The 25,378-nt window shown below is 40.4% G+C and overlaps 1 protein-coding gene and 1 long non-coding RNA gene across 2 annotated transcripts in view; one reads left to right on the forward strand and one right to left on the reverse strand.

Moving 5' to 3' along the window:
- The first annotated feature begins 888 nt into the window (after window positions 1-888).
- On the forward strand, window positions 889-24,027 carry TLR7 (toll like receptor 7). Its single transcript, NM_001130426.2, is given in 3 exon segments — window positions 889-928; window positions 1,285-1,385; window positions 19,161-24,027. Coding segments are annotated over 2 exon segments (3,150 nt in total). The 5' UTR covers window positions 889-928; window positions 1,285-1,382; the 3' UTR covers window positions 22,308-24,027.
- Window positions 4,556-25,378, reverse strand: part of LOC144338558 (uncharacterized) — a 33,194-nt gene continuing 12,371 nt past the window's right edge. The window contains exons 4-6 of the long non-coding RNA XR_013412751.1: window positions 13,764-13,931; window positions 13,529-13,659; window positions 4,556-8,110 (exon numbers count right to left, since the gene is read on the reverse strand). This is a non-coding gene — a long non-coding RNA (uncharacterized LOC144338558). The remainder of the gene's footprint in view (window positions 8,111-13,528; window positions 13,660-13,763; window positions 13,932-25,378) is intronic.

Raw genomic sequence — 25,378 nt, forward strand, 5'->3', positions numbered from 1 at the left:
AGATAATACATATAAAGTCATAACAGTGTCTGGCTCATAACAAACCCTCAATAAATGTCATTTATTACTGTATCTGGTTTTTGAGCTGCTCTATCGCACCATTGACTTTTCAGCCCAGTATATGTTAACCCTGATCATTATCCTCAGATGTCCCCATGCCACACTCTACATCATCCAAATTCTCTCCATGTGGACTATGTAGATTAAAGAACTTTAAACATAACTACCGTATTTTGGCTCTACCTACAAAATGTCCAATAATCAGTTAAGAAGGGAACAATTCTCTTGGGGCCCACACTGTGAGAAGCGAATGCAGCTGAACTTTTTTAAAGGAAAATGAATGAACCAACTGGTAGCTTTGCCAGTGCTTAAAAACCAGCATCGTCTCCAGCTGGGTCTAAGACAGGATAAGGTAAATTTAGATATGTCTGCAATATATCTATAGAACAGTGGTTCTCAATCTGAGGTGTTTTTGCCCCTTAGGGGATAGTTTGCAATGTCTAGAGACATCTGTGATTCTCACAACTGGAAGGGGGCAGTGCTATTGGCATCTAGTGGGTATAGAGCAAGGATGCTACCAAACATCCTACGGTGCAACAGAGAATTATCTGGTCAAAAATGTAAATAGTGCTGAGGGCGAGAAACCCTGCTATAAAAATGAAAGAAGTTTGGTCTATAGGGTTGTTTGGATTTAGACAAGACATTGCCCCAGTAGTGGTGGTAGAAATAAGAGGAACCCGGTGCTTTTGCAAAGCCCATATCTGGGGTGGCTTAAATAATCTCTCCTCTCCCCGCCCCCCGACCTGATCTTTGTAGTTGGAAACTCCAGGGCTGGCTGCCTGGAGTCTTTGTGACTCTACACTTCCTGCCACCCATCACTTCATCTCAGAAGACTCGAGATTAGGATCACTCCATACCATCAAGAAAGGTATTTTAAACATTGGAACACATATAGATAATTTAAGTAGGTAGATGTATGTGCTGTTATAAGGAAGTGGGGAGGAGAGGAGAGGGAACTGAAATCATATGCACAAAATTTTTTTTAGAATATAAATAAAAAATGTGGTAGTCTAAAATGTCAATTCTTCAAAGATAAAGTTAGACTTTCAGTAACGTTAGAAATGGTTTTCTGGAATATGTCTCCAGTCTACCTAACTTCGAGGAAGTAAATACTGTAAATAGATGTTTCAAGTGCATTTTAAAGCAATGATCGCAGCATGTCTTTAAGCTACAGTATTTTGCTGTCTTTGAAATGTAAAGTTTGATATCTTCTCTTTCTCTTAGTTGATGCTATTGGGTCCATCTCAAGCTGATCTTGGCACCTCTCATGCTCTGCTCTCTTCAACCAGACCTCTACATTCCATTTTGGAAGAAGACTAAAAATGGTAAGAACAGCTCAGAGAACCTTAAAAAGTGTTATCTGTAATCTTTGTGGAAACAACTGAAACCAGCTGGCAAGAGCAATGTTGAAGAATCTGTACTTAGGTTATTTGCTGGGGGAAAGTGCTTCCTGATATTTCATAATTGGCATTAATGAAGGGGGCATTTCACAATTTCAGATTAATCAATGCTTGCTCTGTCCAACTTCCTACAAGAATTAAATATGTGCTGTGGGGAGGAGCAGCAGATGTTTGAATTGGGGGCATGGTTTCTATGGATCTCATTTCTTCAGCTTACATTTTTGGCTTTAAAGCCATAACAAATCACTGAATTACTGAAGTTACTTTGTGCTTTTTCCAGCATATGGTGTTGTCTGAATGACTGTGTGGATGAAAGTGTGTAGGCAGGCTCATAGCAATAAAATACGGGAAATCCCCGGGCTTGAGTGCTGTCAAAGAAAACTAAATTTGGACAGTAGATAAAGATACTCTCAGGACTATTGCAATCGGTGGAAAGAGACCTCAGTATAGAAAGGGGCTCAATTCTGAATACAGCCAAAGACCAGTAAAGATTTCTGGCCAAGGAGTAGAGTGTGGGTCAGTGGATGGAAAATTACTAAGAGGAAACATCAAGGGTAAAAGGGATTCTGGCTAAACTGACCTGACAGGATTCTTGCTGAAGACAGGCCAGGGTGATCAGACCTCACCTGGGGATGGTGGGGGATGAGGAATTTGATCAGATATTGAGGGTGATCACATACCAAGAGGAGTGGATTATCAATAAAATGACTTAGCAGGATTTCTGCTTAAACTGGGCAATGCAAAGATGGACATGAAGCCCAAAGGCTGAAGCTTAGGGGTGTAGTGGAGCCTGATTAAGTTGAACTAAGGAGAGTCTGTCAGCGCTGGCTCTTCCAGTCACTAGTTGAGGGGTCTTGTGCCTGTCATCAAAGTCCTCTGAAACTCAATTTCTCTGACTACAAAATAGGCATTAGAATCCCTCCCCAGTTGCCTTCCAGGGCCACTGTGAGGCTCAAATAATAGACTATTTTTCAAGTCATTTGCAAGTGGTATGATGCAAGTGTGAGTTATTAGGTATGCCAAAACTTACTCGGAAAAAGATGTCAATGGCCTTTTTCTGAAATTATTTTGTCACTTAAATCAGACACATTGTAGATCTGAATGTTGGCTCCTAGGCTCATTTTGTGTCAAAGTTCTAATGAAGCATTAACCATGGGGCTACTGTTACAAAGGAAACAACTGCTTATGGTTTCATTTCCTAGAAACCCAGATGTCTATTTTAATGTAAACCTATGCCCACATCTGTCTTTGCCCCTTGAGGGGTGGCATAATGGGAATGATAGTAATACAGAGAGCCCACATTTCTTGATCACTCAAGTATCATGCTGAGGGCTAGATACACATGATTCTATTTTGGTCTCAAAGTAGCCCTATGAGGTAGAAATAAAGAAACTGGGGCTTTGAGAGGTTAAGGAGCTTGGGTGGCTCTGAAAGCTGTGCTGAAGACTCTTCTGTTCTTCCTAGACCAAGCCCAGCACACACACAATAAAGGTGAGGCTGGATATGATGGCTTCCTACTCAAGTACAAAGGGGAAATAGTATATCTCTTCTAAGAAAAGACATGAAAATAATTTTCAATATAAGAAATTCAAAAGGCAAAAAAGCACAGGAAAAATATTCAACTGTATTGAGTCATATGTCAGATCCTTTGATCTAAAGAGTACACTTTTAGGAACTCTTCTTAAAGAAGCGACCATGAGACTGGATAAAGAAAATGTGGTACACATATACCATGGAATACTATGCAGCCATAAAAAGGAATGAGATCCTGTCCTTTGCAGGGACATTGATGAAGCTGGAAACCATTATCCTCAGCAAACTAACACAGAAACAGAAAACCAAACATTGCATGTTCTCACTTATAAGTGGTAGCCAAACAATGAGAATACATGGACACAGGGAGGGGAGTAACACTCACTGAGGCCTGTTGGGGGAGGGTGGGGCAGGAGAGAGCATTAGGGAAAAAAGCTAATGCATGCTGGGCTTAATACCTAGGTGATGGGTTGATCTGTGCAGCAAACCACCATGACACACGTTTACCTATGTAACAAACCAGCACATCCTACACATGTACCCCAGAACTTAAAACAAACAAACAATAAAATAATTAAAAAAAAAAAAAAAGAAGTGATCATGTACATGGGAAACTATTTACGAAGATAGTCTGTGCAACCAGGCAAAAAAAAAAAAAAAAAATCTCATGTCCCATGTTGGGAAGGGGTGAATTAATTGTAGTACACTCATTAAATGGAATATTATGTAATCATCAAATCATGTTTTTAAAAATAATACTGAATGACCTAAGAAAGCACTCATGGTATAATGTTAAATGAAAAAAGCAAACTACAAATTGATAAGTGCCATGTATTCCTGATGTTTTTACTTACCTGCTAGACAAATACTAGATGCTTACTAAATGTTGGATAATCTGTGATGATGGTTTACATAAACACATGTGTTGCATATTCTAATTTCACTCAACATCCCTACTTTATAACCATTTTACAGTTAGCAAATCAGAGGTTCATGAGGCCAAGTGATTTATGAAAGTCAGAGAGCTCTTACATGACAGAACAAGGATTTAAAACCAAATTTTTGTATTGACAAAGCCTTGGATATTACTACAATGCTTCTCACCATATGAAATAGATGCAGGGATGGGAAATTACTATCAGAAGGGAACATCTCCCAAAATGTCAATAGTAGTTCAGCAAATTTAAAAGTAAAAACATTATTCTGCTCTTAACCTATAGGAAATTTCTTTATGGCTAAAAAAACAGTTATTAAGTAATCTATTTATTAAATTAATACAATCTGATTATTTAAAAATTTGGAATGCTGTACTAAAATTAAAAATCATAATTACAGATTAACCAGCCAGTACCTTTGCACTCCAAGAATAAATAATGTATATCCCCGAAACTCACCAAAGTTTAGGGCTGGGGTTGGCAAACTATAGCCCATGGGCTATATCCTACCTGCTGTACAGCTCATGAGCTAAGATTGTTTTTTTTTTTAAATTGTTTTTAAAAGACTGAAAAATATCAAAGCAAAGTTACTATTTTGTGACATGTAAAAGTTATATTCAATTCAAGTTTCAGTGTTTACAAATAGCTTTATTGTTTGAATATTTGTTTACGTATTGTTGATAAGTGCTTTTGCACTACGATGGGAAACTATTCAAGGAGTTGAGTAGTGTGACAGAGACCCCGATGGCCTGCAAAGCTTAAACCATTTGCTAACTGGCCCTTTACAGAAAAAGTATGTCAGTCTGTGGCTTACAGAAAACAAGAGGATAAGGTATAAGGTCAAATAAGTTGGAGGGTCCTATGGTCTTTGGTGACTGTTGTGATGCATAATAGCTGTTGAGTTCCTAATTTATGTAAGACAACTTTATATCCTTTTATTCTTTTAATTTGAAAACTAAGTCTGTTGGGCTAAAATGATAGGAAGCAAATGATAATTCTCTCCTTTTTTAAAAAAAAGCAAGTGGTTTACATCTTAGTACTTAAATGTTTTGGTGACATAATGAAACTGATATTCATGGCATTTGTACTTTACAGAGATTAAACTAAAATTAACAATATTTCAAAATTCACAAATAGGGGATATTTGTTAATAAATCTATTTGGGAAATTCCTAGCAGAGGCTCTGTCTATAAAATGAATAGCGTTTCAGCAGCTTCTCTTATTCACAGTGCTTGGTTATTCTCTAGGGAGACATACACAACACATCTCTAGTTACCAAACAGTTCAGTGTGATATAAACATGGCAAAAAGTCAATGAATTTGAGGGCAAGGGTTTCCAGCAATCGCCCCCCCACTGCTTACTTCTTCCATGCCCTTTCTCAGTTTTCTTCAGCCAGGCAGCCATCCCCTCTGGTTTCTCCCAGACCCCGGCTGCAGGCTCCCAGCCATCACAGAAAGCCCCTCGCTCACACATTTTGGCTCAAGCAACTCTTTCTCTTAGAAATGCAGATCCCAACATTTCCTTTTAAACTCAGGCAACTTGGCTTTTTCCTGCCCTGTGATCTTGAAAGTTGCTTGGAGGAACAGCTGAGTGTATGGGGCTGTGGTCCTCTCAGGGCTGGCATGTTGTAGCCCAGGGGGTGCCCAGGGACCTTTCTGACTGGTTGGTTAGTTGGGTAAAAGAGTGAAGTCAGGAGAGCAGCAAATCCTTCTTAACTTACTATAAAAATGCAAGTGTTCCCCAGGCCTCAAATAGTCTCATATGAAGATAAATTTCCTTTTGCCAAGAATTCTGCTGAAAATAATCCATCGTAGCCAGATAACAGCTATGCAAAGAATATATAATAGACTGTTAGGGGCATGTATGCCGATTCATACAGAAAGCTGAGGGTTTCTTTTGCTGGGGTGTGGTGGGTGGGGGAATTCCTTATTGCAATCATACTCTACTTCTCCATCCAGAAAACTCTCCAACCCTCTTGGGGGACTCTCTATTTTCTACTCTTTCTCCCCCTTATGTACCTACCTAGACCATCTGCTCCCATATGTCCTGCCTGACTCCTGCTCCAGTTACCTATCACTGCATAAGAGATCACCTCAAAATGCAATGGTTTCAAACAACAACAATCATATACTGCTTTCTGTCATGGGTCCAGGAGTTGACTGGACTCACTAGGCAGCTCTCCCACAGGGTCTCTCTTGAGGTGGCAGTCAGGCGGTGACTGCGACTGGAGTCACCTGAAGACTCACTCTCCAGATCTGATGCCTGGGCTGGGAGACGCAACAGCTAGGTGCCGGAGCAGCTGCAGCTCCTCAGGTGTCTCTGTCTCCATGTGGTCTCCCTGATATGGTGGTTGTTGTATAGCCAGGCGTCTTACAAGGGTGATGACTCAGGACTCCAAAGCAAGTGGGGGAGAGGAAGGGAGAGAGGGAGAAACAGAGAGAGAGAGAGAGAGTGTGTGTGTGCCAGTACGCGCAAGGTGAAATCTGTATTGCCTGTGAACTACCCACCATGTCTTTGGTCCTCTTGACAGGAAACCTCCTAGAAATGTTTGCTGTCTCTAATCCCTCTCTTTACATTCTTCCAAGAACTTTGAAGTCATATTTTATTTAGCTACTCCTTCAAAACATATCTGGTGTTCGGCCGGTTCTTGCCCCTCCAGCACTGCCACCTGGGACTTCTGCTTGAATGACTGTAATAGCCTCTCGACTAGTCTCCCTGCTTTCACCCTTGCCCCTCACTGTCTATTCTCAACACAGCAGCCAGCAGCATGCTTCTCAAATGTAAGTCAGACCAACTATCAGCTCAAAAATTTGCAATGCATCTGCATTCTACCCAGAGCAGAGACCACCTTCCATGGAATGGTAGAGAAAGCCCAACATGCTTGGGGACACTCCCTCTCTGACTTCATCTCCTATTGTTCTCCTACTCCCCCAGCTTCAGCAATATTGGCCTCGTTGCCATTTTTGTGAATATTCCAGCATGTTTTCACCTTGGGGCCTTTGCTCTAGGCTAATTCATCTGTCTGGAATGCATTTCCCCTAGATGTCTATATGGATGACTTTCTCCTTTCCTTGAGGTCTTTGTTTAGATATCAACTTCTTAATGATGCCTATCCAAGCCGCCCTATTTATCATCACATTCCTACTCCACATTCCTGATCCTTTTCACTCTGCCCTGTTTTCTTTTTCAGTAACACTTATCACTTGACATGCAATATCACTTCTGACAGTTATATATTGTTGTGCTTATTATTTAGAGAACATAAGCTACAGATGAGTGGAAATCTTTTCTATTTTGTCTGCTGATGTCCCAAACACCTAGAAGAGTACCTGGCATGTTGCAGACATCAATAAGTACTTGTTGAATTTTTCCTTTTTCACAATTTCCTTCTACATTGTTATGATGAGGTTTTATTTCCTCTGTAATTTGATTTTAAAAGTTTTAATTAAAAAATATATTCTTTATGTTAAAAAGTCAAAGAGTAGAGAAGGGTATAACATAAAAATAGAAGTCCCTGTGTCCCCAGGGAAGGTCCCTTCATACCACTGCCCAGAAGAAATTGCTGTTAAAGGTTTCTTGTGTATTCTTTCCTACTTTTCTCTCCAAATACAAATATATGCATATATATTTATAATAAAGGCATTATATGCTATATGTTATTTCAATGCTGCTTTTAAAATCCCCTTTAGTTTTTGTAACTTAATAGTAGATCATGCATAGCTTTTTATGTCAATACCCACAGCTCTACCACATTCTTTTTAAGGGACATTTGATATTTTACTATTGGTAACGTCCCATTTTTAACCATTCTCTCAAATCAATGGATTGTCATGTAATTCTTCCCATTCTTACTATTTCAGAGAGCTGAATCAAACTAATACAATAGTTTTATATAAAGACATATAAGGCCAGGCATAGTGGCTCTTGCCTGTAATCCCAGCACTTTGGGAGGCCGAGGCAAGCAGACCACCTGAAGTCAGGAGTTCGAGACCAGCCTGGCCAACATGGTGAAACCCCGTCTCTGCTAAAAATACAAAAATTAGCTGGGAGTGGTGGCGGGTGTCTGTAATCCCAGATATTCAGAAGGCTGAGGCAGGAGAATCACTTGAACCAGGTAGGCAGAGATTGCAGTGATCCAAGATCCGGCCAGTGTACTCCAGTCTGGGCAACAGAGTGAGACTCTGTCCAAAATAAATAAATAAATAAATAAATAAATAAATAAATAAATAAGACATATAATGCTTACTTTAAAGAAAAACAAAACATGTACTAGTTGTTTTTTTCCTCCCTCTGTGGAATTCTTAGAAGGTTTATGGTGGTTTGAAGTTTTGCATGGACCATTTTGAAACAGTAGCAGCCTGAGGTTCCGGGGGTTATGAAGACTCCCAGCTGAGGACAGACCCTGGCAGATAAGTTTCAGGGGGCTCTACACCAACCATTAGAGCCATAGAATAAGCACAATAGAAAAGGACCATTAAGGTCAGTTAGCTAAATTCCAGTGTTTGTAGATGAGAAAGTCAAGGTTCAGGATAATTCAGTTGGTAGCCCTGTAGCAGACAGAGAGACTGAAAACAAATCTGACTTTCAGTTCATATGGTACTAACCCCGAAAATAAATAAACACGAGGAGAAATCAGACTAATCCCAGTCTTCTAACTTGTCGCAAGACACAAACCGCTTACCTTCACTTCCTCATTTTTGCTATCTAATAGTTCCCAGTTATACACATGTCCTTCTCACTCCTCTGATTGCAACCAGACATCTCTTGCAAGTTTACAAAGTTTTGAAGATAAAAATGCTATTTGGAAAGCGTGAAGTTAAAAACAGCTTGATAAATTTTTTTCCTGTTAGTAATCAGATCTCTACAACTGTAAACATTATGGTAGGAATCTAATACAGATCTAAAATCAGTAAAATTCAATCTTGAATATGGTCTTCAGTCTTGCCATCAAAATAGTGCATCCAGGTGGATAGGTTTTGCCACCTTGAAGAGTTGTTTATTCAAACTTTTGTTTGAAGAGTGGGAAAGCAGTGTCACCTTTAGGCTTGATTTAGCCCTTGCCCCACAATATATTGTTTTTTCTCACCATAGATTTCCCTGACAGCAGAGAGAGAGTTCTGTGCTCAAGAGATACACACAACTTCTGATGATAGAGCAGCAGATGTATTTGGTTCCTAATTGAGCAGCAATGGTGTTTGACTCATCATGATTTCCCTACTTTATCTAGCACAGTACCTTGCACAGAGTAGATTCTCAATAATGTTTGTTGAATGACTGTGTGAGCATATAATTCATTATGGAGGTAAAGCTCAATGTGCCTTTAAATTTCTAAATTTACAAACTGCCCTAACGTAACATTGCTGGATAATATGGTTTGGCTGTGTCCCCACCCAAATCTCACCTTGAATTGTAGCTCCCATAATCCCCACATGTCATGGGAGGGACCTGGTGGGAGGTAATTGAATCATGGGGGCAGGTTTTTCCCATGCTGTTCTCATGATAGTGGATAAATCTCATGAGATCTGATGGTTTAATAAAGGGCAGTTCCCCTGCCCACGCTCTCTTGCCTGACGCCATGTAAGACGTACCTTTGCTCCTCCTTTACCTTCCACCATGATTGTGAGGCCTCCTCAGTCATGTGGAACTGTGAGTCCATTACATCTCTTTTTCTTTATAAATTACCCAAACTCGGATATGTCTTTATTAGTAGCATGAGAACAAACTAATACAATGGACATTGGATGCAATTCATTAAGAAAAATCTTAAAAATATCTTTCTTTTTTCTCCCTCAAGTTGGTCCCACTCAAAACATAAATACGCCTTTTTTGGGCGGGGGAGACAGAGTCTTGCTCTGTCACCCAGGCTGGAGTGCAGTGGTGTGATCTCAGCTCACTGCAACCTCTGCCTCCCGAGTTCAAGCAATTCTCCTGCGTCAGCCTCCCGGGTAGCTGGGATTACAGGTGCACGCCACCATGCCCGGCTAATTTTGTATTTTTAGTAGAAATGGGGTTTCACAATGTTGGCCATGCTGGTCTCAAACTCCTGACCTCAGGTGATCCTCCTGCCTTGGCCTCCCAAAGTGCTGGGATTTCACGTGTGAGCCAGTGTGCCCAGCCACCATTTTTTAATACTTGCAAATTTTTCTTATAAAAACAAACCAATTTATCTATCTCCCAAAACCCCTAAGTGGCACAAAATAGAAGCATTAGAGTACCAAGAATCCTTGAACTGAAAAGGAAATTAATCAAAATGCAGACACACATTATACCAAGTGCATTTGCTGTAACTGTGTGAGGCAACTTGAATAGAATTGGTCAACAATGAGTCTGAATCTTGGTTTGAAATTGCCTGTCTGATCTCTGCTTCCACATCAATAAAATGAGAATATTTGTATGGCCTTTCAACTTCAGTATGAGGGATCAATGATGTAATATAAACAAGTCTGCCTTAGAACCTGGCACACCATAAGTAATAAAAGGCAGCCATTATTTTAAAAAACACACAAATCATGGTCTGATGGCTGTTCAATATAAATTCTATATTTTCCATTTTAACTAAAGAGATGATATATTGAGAAAATAGAAACACCTGTGTGTATAAAATCACCCATTCCCATTTTTATAATAATTAGCTTGCTAATTGAGCATCCAAATTTACCCAGTGTATTTGCATGTGTAATTAGCTATGATTCATTACCAAAGTCAGGCCTATATCATGGTACACTATGCTATTTTACAAATCAAATTACTAAAAGATGTGTGTCTTTAGGCAATCATTACAAAGAAAAAAAAAACCCCAAAGCAAAATAAAATAAGATAGATTACTTGTATCAGATGGAAAAACAGACTTGGCTTGTTGCTGAACCCTTAAATCTCAAAATAACGATAGTTGAAGCTAAGGTTCCAGCTTAAGTCTGAAGCAGGTCCTTTCCAATGGCTTGAAAGGAGAAATTTCTACACTGAAGGAAATTTCCATTGGAATAAAGGAATATTTCACACTTTTAAGTCATCTTCTCTAGATGATCTTTTAGGTATACTTTCTCTTTAAATAAATCTAGAAATGCTTTGTTCATTTGTTTAGAATTAACTCCGTTCACAAGTTTAACACAGCCTAAGGGTTGGTCTAGACCAGAGGTTTGCCAGCTATGACCTGTGGGCTAAATCTGTCCCATCACCTGTTTTTTTTTTTTCAACCTGTGATCTAAGAATGGGTTTTACTACTCTAATAAATAGTGAGTTCATTTTTTTCCCTCACCTGCTTAATCAGAGCCCAACTTTCTCATTGCAGTTAATCTTCCTTCTGGCATGGATCTTGGAATGCAAACTTGCTGGTATCTCCGAGTTCCAGATTTCCTGTGCAGCCGGTGTGGAGAGCCAAAAGATGTTTTGTTTGGCATAAAGCATTCCAAGGGTCAGTGAGCTTGGGCTCAACTATTGAGCATAGGACAAGGGCAGCCCCATCCTGACTGTGTCTCTTCCTACGAGAGACAAATGAGCTCTGTGCTTTCACTGGGGTTTCAGGTTCAAAGGGACAGAGCGTCTGAGAAAAAGGATTATGAAAGAGTCCATCTGCAGCTCCACTTTCCGTGCCCTTCCAATGATACCATCCTCGTTTCTTCTGTGGGATGCTCCCCACTTCAATCCTTCCTTCAGAGGCCCCAAACCCTCCTGGTCTCTCCTTGTCACCTAGTGAAAATCTGATCTTCAGGGAAAAAGCCTTACTATTTATACTAGTATAATGTGAGTCTTCTATGGGATTTTAAGAAAGTTCAAAGCCTTGGTTTACTCAGCAAATATTTAGCTTGCACTCACTATGTGGCGGGCATCCTAATGATGGAGTATATGTAAAGACAAACAAGGCTTCTGGACCTCAAAGTGTTCTCCATCTATAGGGACAATGACTGAGTTGACATCTTGAGAAGTAGAATAGCAGAGTGGCTAAGAGTGCCAGCTCTGTCTCAATCACCTAGGTCTCACCTCAGCATTCATTTCACTTTCCTCATTGTAAATGAGCATATCTCTTAGAATTGGGATAAGCATTAAATAATATAGACTTGGAATGAATTTGCTTAGAATTAATTCCATGCACAAGTTTATCACAGCCTAAGGTTTGGTCTAGACCAGGGGTCTGCCAAGTATGACCCATGGGCTAAATCTGTTCCACTACCTGTTGTTGTTGTTGTTGTTGTTGTTGTTGTTGTTTAATGACCTGTGAGCTAAGAACAGGTTTTACTATTCTAATTAGTTACATTCTAAATGGTTATTTAAGTACCTCTATAATATCCTCAATTTTGCCTAAAATATTTACCATCTGGCCCTTTACAGAATAAGTTTGCTGACTTATTGGTCTGGACCAATGCTATCTAATAAAACTTCTTGCAATGATGAAAATGTTCTCTATCTGTACCCTTGAATACAGCAGCCACTAGCCTAATGTGGCTTTTTGAGCCTTTGAAATATAGTTATGTGACTAAGAGATTGAATTTTAATTCATTTAAATTTAAGGATCCACATGTGACTATGACATTAGAGTAGTTCTAGACAGTCTGAAGTCTAAAGACTCTATGCTTTGTCAGTGCTCCCCTCTCTCAATTGAATCAACTACCCTGAGGCTGCATGAGTCAAGGGGAAGGCCACACTCTTCAATCAAATTTTTTGCCCTGGACTGGCTTTCACTGTCTACTAGAAAATGCTTAATGGGAAGTGCTTAGAAAATGCCCATGGGCACACACTTAATTCATCTAAGTTGCTACTTTGTCTGTATCCATTAAATCTGCTTTATTTTGGGGTAAACTACAGTAGAAGTTGGCTTTTTCCACCCTGCAAAGCCTTAAAATTCAGGATATCTTACTCAACTTAAAGTGTAGAGTTGCAGCCAGGGCAAAACTGTATTTCCTTCTAGCCGTGCTTGCGGACTGGCTAACTTCAGTCCTATTTCATTTCTTTTGTAAGACTGCTAAAAACAGTAAGAAGCCACCAACACACATCATCATTATGCATATTGCCAAATCATTTCCCCTAAGAGTAAAGTCACAGTTGGCATGTGTTCTGCCCTCCAAGATAGCATAGGTGACAGTTTTATCAGATACCTTGCGATGGCATAACATGGGCCACCCAGCTTTCCAGCCTCTGATATCTGAGTCTTGCTAATAGCCTGATGACATCCGCATCCCATATTTTAGGTTCACTCATGGACAGTAACTTATTTCCAAATTCTATACTGGTTAAAATTAGGTTTGCATTTGTGCAATAGAAAATCCAATTGACATTGGCTTAGCATAACAATATTTTTATTTCTCATAAACTCTTGGCAGTCAGCAGTTCCAAGCCATTATTTCTGCTCTGCTCTCTGAGGTCATATAAGGAAGGATCTGGATGCTCTGGGTCATCTACCTGGTTGCTGTACCATCCCTAGCTCATTTTTCTCATGTGCATTGCCCAAGATGGCTGGCTACAACATCCATATTACAAGAAGCCAGGTCGAAGTAGACAGGAGAAAGGGGAACAGCCCCACCATTTAAGGACATGTCCCAGAAATTGTACACCTCACTTCCACCCAAATTTCATTGGGTGTCACTTAGTCATATAGCCACACTTACCTGCAAGTGTGTCTGGGAGATATAATTATTTTTCAGAGTGATATATGCCCAACTACAAATGGAGGTTCTGTCATTATGAGATGAGAGAAAGGCAGAAAACATGTTGAGATATGTGTAGCAATCTTTGGACTCTATGGAGAGAAAAAAGAATTGAGAGTATCAGAATTCAGGCTCAAAACCAAAATTAAGGACCAAAAAATATCAATAACTATCACCTGGAATAAGAACAACATACAGTTCAGCTACACATATACAAGTGGCAGCATCTTGTCTGGAAGGAACTAATGGTCTTTCTGCATTGTATTTTAGACGTGTATTTTTTTTTCTCCCTTCCACAGGATTTTGAGCTCCTTAAGGGCAGAGACTTTGCATCTCCTGTTCCTAGTAGGTATCCAATATGTATCTGTCAAATGAAAGAATGAATATGAGTCAGTAGAATTCTAACATGTATTATAAACTTTTTTCACAAGATAGTTGGAACAATTACTAGCTAAGGAATTGTTGGGGCACTGTCTGGTCCAGATCCACTGGCTAGGTCCTAAGTGTGTCCCATATTGTTGTTTCTGTGTCCATCATTCTTTTGCAGGGAATCTTCTACTGGGCACAGAACCTGCCTCAGAGGGGCATATGGGTAATGAACTACCAAGAGAGGACTAGAACCCAGTTCTTCCAACCCTCCATCCAGAGTGCTTTTCACAACCTCACATGTAATAAGTGCAGTAGGGGTGAGAGGAGGGAGTGATTACTTCTGTCTGGTTTGATCCCAGAAGGTTTTTTGAAGAAAGTGTTTTTGAATGAGACATTATAAAAACAGAGCTTCTTAAACCTTTTCCCCCAAGAAATCCCTGGGCAGATAGAAGAGACAGAAATCTGACCTGTGCTTGGTCTGGGGGTATAGACTGAAGGAAACTACTCCAAGGAGAATTTTTTTTTCATTTTTCTTTACTTCACGATTCATTTATGCAGGCATTCATTCTTTCATTCATGTATCTAACAAACATAACAAAGTCCTAATTAAGTGCCAGGCATTGTTTTACATGAGACCACAAAAGGCTCTACCCTCTTGCAGCTTACATTCTTGTACAGAATATACATCATACGAATAAGCAACATAAATCATCAAGATAATTTCTGACTGCCGTAAGGGCTATGACTGAAATCAAACAGGGTAGTCAATTACAGAGTGCATATACCTCTCTGTGCCTCAGTTGACTCATCTGTAAAATGGAGATAATAATAGAGGTCTAGGCTAGGTGCGGTGGCTCATGCCTGTAATCCCAGCACTTTGGAGGCCGAGGTGGGTGGTTCACTTGAGGTCAGGTGTTCCAGACCAGCCTAACCAACATGGTGAAACCCCGTCTCTACTAAAAATACAAAAATTAGCCAGACGTGGTGGCACGTACCTGCAATCCCAGCTACTTGGGAGGCTGAGACAGGAGAATCGCTTGAACTCGGGAGGTGGAGGTTGCAATGAACCATGATCATGCCATTGCACTCCAGCCTGGGCAATAAGAGTGAAACTCAGTCTCTAATAATAATAATAATAATAATAATAATAATGATAATAGTCTATAATTCCAAAACTCTAAACCAAAAGCTTTGTCCTAACTCAGTTGATTGCAAACATAATATGATCTGAATGCATTTGAGGGTAGATCTTGACCTGAACTGAATTTTTTCTTTATTCTTTTTAACAAAGAATAAATAACTGAGTTTTTTTTTTAAATAATTCCACTTAGAGTGGACAATCTTATGTGTCACTGTGGAAATTTTGTGTGTTTCATTATGGAATGCTGCCCCAGGACTCAATAGGTATTACATAATCTAGGGTACATGTAGCATATTACCTTCTAAAATTTGAAAAATTCTGAATTCCAAAACACATGTAGCACCAAAGTTTTTGGATAAGGGATTGAAGACCTGTGGTATCCATTACTGTGAGGATTAAATGAATTAATATATGGAAAACACTTAAAATGATGCCTGGCATATGGTAAGTGCTACCTAAGTTAACTACTATTACTATTATTATCACTATTCTTACATGGGAAGGTATTTAGATAAGTTGGTCAGGGAAAGCCTCTCTGAGGATGTGTCACTTGAATAGGCAACTAAGGGGTGGTAATGACCGGGCTGTGGGAAAAGGAGGAGAAAGATGATTTCAGGAAGAGGAAACAGCAAGTGCCAAGACTGTGGTGGTTACAAGGCTGGCTTGAATGCAGAACAGAAAACAGACCAGATGGCTGATATGTGGTAAAGGAGGGGAAGGATGACTCAAGGTCAGAGAGGTAGGCTGAAGTCAGAACACCCTTGATATAAGCAGTGGTAAAGACTTTGGATTTCATTTAAAGTGTAATAGGAAGACATTGTAGTAGATCTGATTCAGGTTTATAAAGAACACTCTGATGCTGTTTGATGAATGAATTGTAGAGGAGAAGGGGGAGCAGAGAGAACAATTTGGAGTCTAGCATAGTGGTCCAGATGAGACCTAATGACTAATTGGAGTTGGGAGGTGGTAATAGTCAAAGAGAAAAGTGGACAGGTGCGAGAAAAAAGTTTAGAAATAAGTGGTGGTGGGGGGGGAAGGTTTTCTGATTAATTTGCATTCTAATTTATAATATGTCAGTGTGTAGAGACTAAAAATTTCACAGTCATTATCTCAGGTGTGTTAAGGCCAGTGGTGTGCTGGACCCTACTTGAAATTGGCCATGGAGGGAATATTTACCACTATAGAAACTGACAAATGCTACAAATCAAGACAACAAATCAGGGAAAGCTGATTGTTAAACATTTATCATCACACCACTGGTGAAGGTGACTTTATTTTTCTACAACTAAACTTCCTTCATTTTACAGCCTCCATTTTCCCTGATCACAAAAACACTCAAACTAGGCACATCCTGGGAAATGTGGTATGAGGACTGTTGTCTCAATCACTTCATGTTTTCAACTCAACTCAGCGATCCTCCCACTTCTTCCCAGGGTCTCATTTAGGTACATGAGAATGGGATGGGAAGAGGGACCTGGTTCATGATTGTCACTTATCCATGTTGGCCCCCTCTGAAGTACAACTCCCCTCTCTGCTTTACAGTATCACTCTGGGCAGCATTACCAATTGCCTCCTAATAGTGGGATCTATGAACCCATTATGTCTTTGGACAAAAGCATAGCAGGGGTTGGGTCCAGGGCCTGGGATCCTATAACTATACAAATATTATTATCAGGGACTATAAAATCCTATTATGAGGGACGATAGCCATCCCCCTATCTTGACTCAACCCCTCCTCCCTGAGTAGTGAACATTTTTCCTAAATCTCTGAGAAAGACTGGTGCTCTAGAAAGATGTACCATATTTATTTAAGGGCTTCCTGTACCCACTGGCATATTGCCATATATTCTGAGGTATCTGAGTGCTCCTTTTGAGAAACATAGCCTTAAAGGATAATTAGAATTCTGGTGGGTGAAAATGGTAAGGAAGAGGACTTCAAACAGAGGGACTTGCAAGTCAGGGAACTTGGGTGTATCGACTAGTGAGGCTAGTAGAGGAGTTCAATCAGGTAAGCCAGACAAGTAGACAGGGGACAAATTATGGAAGACTTTGGATGCCATGATAAAAAGCTTCAGCTCATACTGTAAAAAGTAAAATAAAATAAGAAGTTCGGGTGCAGTGCCTCATGACTGTAATTTCAGCACTTTGGGAGGCTGAGGTGGGAGGATCACTTGAGCCTGGGAAACAACTTCAAGGAGTTCAGAGCAAGAAACTGATTGATTAAGGTTTGGGAAGCTTGATAGATAGGGTGGACTGGGAAAGTGAGAGAGGAGGCTTTGGAGTAGACCAAGGGTAGAGGGATCTCAGTTGATATTATGTCAGCTAAAACCACACACCAAGGAGGATGTTAAGAACAATGAAGGAGGTCAACTGGACTCTCAATGGTTTTAATGATGGGGAGGAAAAGATAGGGTGGTGAGAAGAAGAAGAGACAATTTTGTACATCTAACTCCAACAAACTTTAGACATGAAAAAGCCCTTCTGAGCCATCTTGCACTGGAGGAAAAAAGTTGCTTATTTACCTCCAATTAGAGGAATTAAGGGAAGTAGGCTTTTTTTGTTTTTCTTTTGAGACAGAGTCTTGCTCTGTCACCCTGGCTGGGGTACAGTGGTGTGATCACGGCTCACTGCAACCTCAAACTCTTGGGCTTAAGAGGTCCTCCCAACTCAGCCTCCTGAGTAGCTGAACTACAGGTGTGTGCCACCATGCCCAGCTAATTTTTTTTTTTTCTGTAGAGAGAGGGTCTCACGCTTTGTTGCCCAGGCTAGTCTTGAACTCTGGCTTCAAGCGATCCACCTGCTTTGTCCTCCCAAAGCGTTGGTATTAGAGGCATGAGCCACCACATCTGGTGGAAGTAGGCATTTGGTTTCTTAGATATCAACATGATTGGTTGATTCAGTCACTTGGGAAGATAAAAGCATTAACTGAGCTAGATCCCTATGGTAGAGACACAGGCTGGACCACTCCATGTGTAAGTACTAAACTAAAACCAGTGTTCTGGAGTAGACGTTGCTAGAAATCCTGAAACTTGAGAGCAAGTCCACGGTTAAAGTATTCTGTAAGGCAGAGTCAGTTGAAGGTAATAAGGTGATTATTAAAGTTCTTCTGCACTTCCCATATTCCCTTTTAGGGCCTTTCTCCCTAGGGTCCCAGTGTCTGTCATGCTAAACCTGGATGCACAAGAACCACCTTTATGGGTAGGTTCCCATATGTCGCAGTTTGCCTGACAGACTTGGTTTATGCCTATAGTCTTGGTGTAATTATTAACAGCCCCACTTCACTCTTGTAAGTATACTAATGGATCAATTATATGGTTCCTCTGATTATGCATCACCCAGTCAGTGCCCTGACTCTATTACTGTCTCCTCTCCAAATTTATGTAATGTAAACTCAATGTGTAGGGAAAATGCTCATCCTAAAATCCCCTTGGAGGGGATAATTTGCAAGATTATTTCCAAAAACAATCCAAGATGAGAGCCAGATTATAGAATGTCAGTGCCAGAATGGCATGAATCTATGTTTTATAATCAAATGCCACTTACTAGTTGGGTAACCTTGGGCCAATCAGTTAATATTGCTGAGTGATGTCTTCATTTGTAAAATGGGAATCTTAGAATATTCTGAGACTCAAATATTTTGAAAGACTCAAGTAATGTGTACCCGGGCAGGTTTAGCGGGTCAACATCAATTGCACTGAAGTCTTCATGTGTTATTTTTCCTGGGTGTATCCATATTCTAACATTTCTTCACCTTCCAAATTTCAGACTTTGGCAGTGAATCGATGGCTCTGTCATTTTAGTGTTCCATGTAACAACGAATAGGAAAATGCTGCTTCTACCATCTTGAAAGCTATTTTGCTAAAAAGCTAAGATGCTAAAAGCTAACTATGTAACTAAATAATTGCAAATCTCAGTAATTGACAAATACAGTCATGGGGTTGGGGCTACTGTTTAGACAGTTGGAAACAAGGCCTGAATTATTTGTTTTTAAAATGTTGCAAAAGAGAGGCAGCAAATGGGAAATTTTAATTCTGATTCTTCGTATGTTTTAGAGCAATGATTTGTTCTTTCTTATACTTTCAGATGTTTCCAATGTGGACACTGAAGAGACAAATTCTTATCCTTTTTAACATAATCCTAATTTCCAAACTCCTTGGGGCTAGATGGTTTCCTAAAACTCTGCCCTGTGATGTCACTCTGGATGTTTCAAAGAACCATGTGATCGTGGACTGCACAGACAAGCATTTGACAGAAATTCCTGGAGGTATTCCCACCAACACTACAAACCTCACCCTCACCATTAACCACATACCAGACATCTCCCCAGCGTCCTTTCACAGACTGGTCCATCTGGTAGAGATCGATTTCAGATGCAACTGTGTACCTATTCGATTGGGGTCAAAAAGCAACATGTGCCCCAGGAGGCTGCAGATTAAACCCAGAAGCTTTAGTGGACTCACTTATTTAAAATCCCTTTACCTGGATGGAAACCAGCTTCTAGAGATACCGCAGGGCCTTCCACCCAGCTTACAGCTTCTCAGCCTTGAGGCCAACAACATCTTTTCCATCAGAAAAGAGAATCTAACAGAACTGGCCAACATAGAAATACTCTACCTGGGCCAAAACTGTTATTATCGAAATCCTTGTTATGTTTCATATTCAATAGAAAAAGATGCCTTCCTAAACTTGACAAAGTTAAAAGTGCTCTCCCTGAAAGATAACAATGTCACAACCGTCCCTACTGTTTTGCCATCTACTTTAACAGAACTATATCTCTACAACAACATGATTGCAGAAATCCAAGAAGATGATTTTAATAACCTCAACCAATTACAAATTCTTGACCTAAGTGGAAATTGCCCTCGTTGTTATAATGCCCCATTTCCTTGTACGCCATGTAAAAATAATTCTCCCCTACAGATCCCTGTAAATGCTTTTGATGCGCTGACAGAATTAAAAGTTTTACGTCTACACAGTAACTCTCTTCAGCATGTGCCCCCAAGATGGTTTAAGAACATCAACAATCTCCAGGAACTAGATCTGTCCCAAAACTTCTTGGCCAAAGAAATTGGGGATGCCAAATTTCTGCATTTTCTCCCCAACCTCATCCAATTGGATCTGTCTTTCAATTTTGAACTTCAGGTCTATCGTGCATCTATGAATCTATCACAAGCATTTTCTTCACTGAAAAGCCTGAAAATTCTGCGGATCAGAGGATATGTCTTCAAAGAGCTGAAAAGCTTTAACCTCTCTCCATTACATAATCTTCAAAATCTTGAAGTTCTTGATCTTGGTACTAACTTTATAAAAATTGCTAACCTCAGCATGTTTAAACAATTTAAAAGATTGAAAGTCATAGATCTTTCAGTGAATAAAATATCACCTTCAGGAGATTCAAGTGAAGTTGGCTTCTGCTCAAATGCCAGAACTTCTGTAGAAAGTTATGAACCCCAGGTCCTGGAACAATTATATTATTTCAGATATGATAAGTATGCAAGGAGTTGCAGGTTCAAAAACAAAGAGGCTTCTTTCACGTCTGTTAATGAAAGCTGCTACAAGTATGGGCAGACCTTGGATCTAAGTAAAAATAGTATATTTTTTATCAAGTCCTCTGATTTTCAGCATCTTTCTTTCCTCAAATGCCTGAATTTGTCAGGAAATCTCATTAGCCAAACTCTTAATGGCAGTGAATTCCAACCTTTAGCAGAGCTGAGATATTTGGACTTCTCCAACAACCGGCTTGATTTACTCCATTCAACAGCATTTGAAGAGCTTCGCAAATTGGAAGTTCTGGATATAAGCAGTAATAGCCATTATTTTCAATCAGAAGGAATTACTCATATGCTAAACTTTACCAAGAACCTAAAGGTTCTGCAGAAACTGATGATGAACGACAATGACATCTCTTCCTCCACCAGCAGGACCATGGAGAGTGAGTCTCTTAGAACTCTGGAATTCAGAGGAAATCACTTAGATGTTTTATGGAGAGATGGTGATAACAGATACTTACAATTATTCAAGAATCTGCTAAAATTAGAGGAATTAGACATCTCTAAAAATTCCCTAAGTTTCTTGCCTTCTGGAGTTTTTGATGGTATGCCTCCAAATCTAAAGAATCTCTCTTTGGCCAAAAATGGGCTCAAATCTTTCATTTGGGAAAAACTCCGTTATCTAAAGAACCTGGAAACTTTGGACCTCAGCCACAACCAACTGACGACTGTCCCTGAGAGATTATCCAACTGTTCCAGAAGCCTCAAGAATCTGATTCTTAAGAATAATCAAATCAGGAGTCTGACGAAGTATTTTCTACAAGATGCCTTCCAGTTGCGATATCTGGATCTCAGCTCAAATAAAATCCAGATGATCCAAAAGACCAGCTTCCCAGAAAATGTCCTCAACAATCTGAAGATGTTGCTTTTGCATCATAATCGGTTTTTGTGCACCTGTGATGCTGTGTGGTTTGTCTGGTGGGTTAACCATACGGAGGTGACTATTCCTTACTTGGCCACAGACGTGACTTGCGTGGGGCCAGGAGCACACAAGGGCCAGAGTGTGATCTCCCTGGATCTGTATACCTGTGAGTTAGATCTGACTAACCTGATTCTGTTCTCACTTTCCATATCTGTATCTCTCTTTCTCATGGTGATGATGACAGCAAGTCACCTCTATTTCTGGGATGTGTGGTATATTTACCATTTCTGTAAGGCCAAGATAAAGGGGTATCAGCGTCTAATATCACCAGACTGTTGCTATGATGCTTTCATTGTGTATGACACTAAAGACCCAGCTGTGACAGAGTGGGTTTTGGCTGAGCTGGTGGCCAAACTGGAAGACCCAAGAGAGAAACATTTTAATTTATGTCTCGAGGAAAGGGACTGGTTACCAGGGCAGCCAGTTCTGGAAAACCTTTCCCAGAGCATACAGCTTAGCAAAAAGACAGTGTTTGTGATGACAGACAAGTATGCAAAGACCGAAAATTTTAAGATAGCATTTTACTTGTCCCATCAGAGGCTCATGGATGAAAAAGTTGATGTGATTATCTTGATATTTCTTGAGAAGCCCTTTCAGAAGTCCAAGTTCCTCCAGCTCCGGAAAAGACTCTGTGGGAGTTCTGTCCTTGAGTGGCCAACAAACCCGCAGGCTCACCCATACTTCTGGCAGTGTCTAAAGAACGCCCTGGCCACAGACAATCACGTGGCCTATAGTCAGGTGTTCAAGGAAACGGTCTAGCCCTTCTTTGCAAAACACGACTGCCTAGCTTACCAAGGAGATGCCTGGTGGTTTAAATTGTTTTCATGTATGTCACACCAAAAGCGTGTTTTGAAATTCTTCAAGAAATGAGATTGCCCATATTTCGGGGGAGTCACCAACATCTGTCACAGGAGTTGGAAAGATGGAATTTATATAATGCATTGAGTCTTCTTTCCTATGTCTCTGTGTCTCTATTTGCACTTGAGTCTCTCCCCTCAGCTCTTGTATAAAATACTGTTGGGAAAGGAGTGCCAAGTAAAAAACACAGGGCTCTGATGCTCCTGTAATTGTGATGATTAAATATACACACAATCATGACATTGAGGAGAACTGCATTTCTACCCTTAAAAAGTACTGGTATATACAGAAATAGGGTTTAAAAAAAGCTCAAGCTCTGTCTATATGAGACCAAAATGTACTAGAGTTAGTTTAGTGAAATAAAAACCCAGTCAACTGGCTGGGCACGGTGGCTCATGCTTGTAATCCCAGCACTTTGGGAGGCCGAGGCGGGTGGATCACGAGATCAGGAGTTCAAGACCAGTCTGGCCAACACGGTGAAACCCTGTCTCTGCTAAAAATACAAAAATTAGCTGCGCGTGGTGGCAGGTGCCTATAATCCCAGCTACTTGGGAGGCTGAGGCAGGAGAATTGCTTGAACCTGGGAGGCGGAGGTGGCAGTGAGCCAAGATTGTGCCACTGCACTCCAGCCTGGGCAACAGAGCTAGACTCTGTCTCAAAAAACAAACAAACAAACAAAACCCAGTCAACTTCTTAACCAATTGCTTCTGTGACATCCAGGGCCCCGTTCTGTGCAGATCGAGTGTGGGCACCACACAGGTGGTTGCCGCTTCAGTGCTTCCTGCTCTTTTCCCTTGGGCCTGCTCCTTCCATAGGGAAACAGCGAGAAAGAAAGACACATCCTTACCATAAACGGATATGGTCCACCTACAAATGGAAAAATATTTAAATGATCTGCCTTTATACAAAGTGATATTCTCTACCTTTGATAATTTACCTGCTTAAATGTTTTTATCTGTACTGCAAAGTACTGTATCCAAAGTAAAATTTCCTCATCCAATATCTTTCAAACTGTTTTGTTAACTAATGCCATATATTTGTAAATACCTGCACGCTTGATACAGCAATGTTAGATGGTTTTGACGGTAAGCCCTAAAGGAGGACTCCGAGAGTGTGTATTTATCTATACTTTTATCAGAGATGACAATTATTTGAATGCCAATTATATGGATTCCTTTCATTTTTTGCTGGGGGATGGGAGAAGAAACCAAAGTTTATAGACCTTCACATTGAGAAAGCTTCAGTTTTGAACTTCAACTATCAGATTCAAAAACAACAGAAAACAACAGAAAGAACCAAGACATTCTTAAGACACATGTACTTTCAACTGGGTATAAATTCATGAGTTCAAAGATTGAAACCTGACCAATTTGCTTTATTTCATGGAAGAAGTGATCTACAATGGTGTTTGTGCCATTTGGAAAACAGCGTGCATGTGTTCAAGCCTGTGATTGAAGACATATTTTCCTCATATGTGGCAGTGCCAAAGGCTTTACTTTACCTGTGAGTACACACTAAATGAATTATTTCCAAAGGACATTTAATCAGTAAGGGTCACAAATTCCCAAATTAATCTCTGGAATAAATGGAGAGGTAATTGAATTGCTGGAGTCAACTGTTTCACAACTTCTGTAAGCTTTATTGTGTTTCATAGTTTCTGTTCTTCTTCCGTGAGAACAAGGATAATGGCATTAAAAAATCAGCTTTTCGCCATTATAAATTGTCTTCTATTGAAACACATAAATACATAAAATCACTTGAAGACAACTTAAACACTTTCTGAAATGGATCAAGAGGAAGGGAAAATGAAAATAATGCAACTCAGAAACCACAGAGTATTTTGACATGAGGTTAAGTACGGTGGTTTGTTATAGGAAAATAACAGCACACTAACAGATGGTTTTTATCGGAATTCTTTGGTAATCTTGACATGTCATACTTTTAACTTTCTGAGGGCCCTCAGTGCAGCTTTGTAGGACTGGAGCTGTTCATAGATGGTCCCCACAAAGCTCTGAATGTGGGGCTTCTCTGCTGACTGGCCTCTGGTTGGCTCCACCCCAGAAGGGACTCTCAGATTTTCCATGAATTCTGCTTCCACCATCAAGTGTTGGTTCAAGCCCCTTTCAACCTTGACTTGGCCAGGGAGTGTCCTTTCTCTTCAGATAGATACTACACCTTAGCAAGACTTGGTATTTTTAGAATCCAAGCCAAGAGAGGCACTTGGCAGGGCAAATGTTATGGATGAGAAAAAGGCAAAACATGTATCTGCAGTTTGTAGAGGAGAGAGAGGATGAGTCTGATTGTAGCCCCGACCCTGAGTCAGGATCTCTCGGCCCCATTTGCAGGTCTACTTCCAGCTCCATCTGTCTGGACACTCTTTTAGGTCCAGATCATCTCTTACATGTGACCAAGGAATATAGAGTATGCAAGGGGATGTGGCGACCTGAGAGTGTGGGTAACTTGTGCCCATCTCCAAGGAAGCTGTGATGGGGATAGCAAGGACACACACTCTTCTTATTTATAATGCCTTTCCACCTCCCATAAGATATGCTTTTTATTTACTTCCTGCTTCTCATCCTAACTCGGGTGAACAAGAGGACCAGGTTGTACATCCTGCTAGTTATTTATGGCCCAATTTTAACATGGGGGTGGAGTTGAGGTTGGAATTGTTCCTCCGCCTCTGCTGCACATGCTCAGTAAGCAGGAACACTATTCATGGGAAAGGCTTAGTCACAGATAGTGGGAGCACATCCCTCCTTGGAGCTTCCGGTCGCTGTGCTCTAGAAGCAGTTAGTTATAGCACATGCTGCTCCTGGCATCTACTGGAAGGTGAAGCCCTTGACCCTAAGAAACACTGGGAATGATTTGTACCCTCCAAAGTCCAATAGCTATGTGGGAGGGAAACGATCAAAGAACGTGATTGAGGGGACTCAAACAGAGATGTGCTTCAGACAACACCAAGACAAAGATTA

This window comes from Macaca mulatta, chromosome X, assembly GCF_049350105.2.
Source record: "Macaca mulatta isolate MMU2019108-1 chromosome X, T2T-MMU8v2.0, whole genome shotgun sequence".
In the NCBI taxonomy this organism is placed as follows: Eukaryota; Metazoa; Chordata; class Mammalia; order Primates; family Cercopithecidae; genus Macaca; species Macaca mulatta.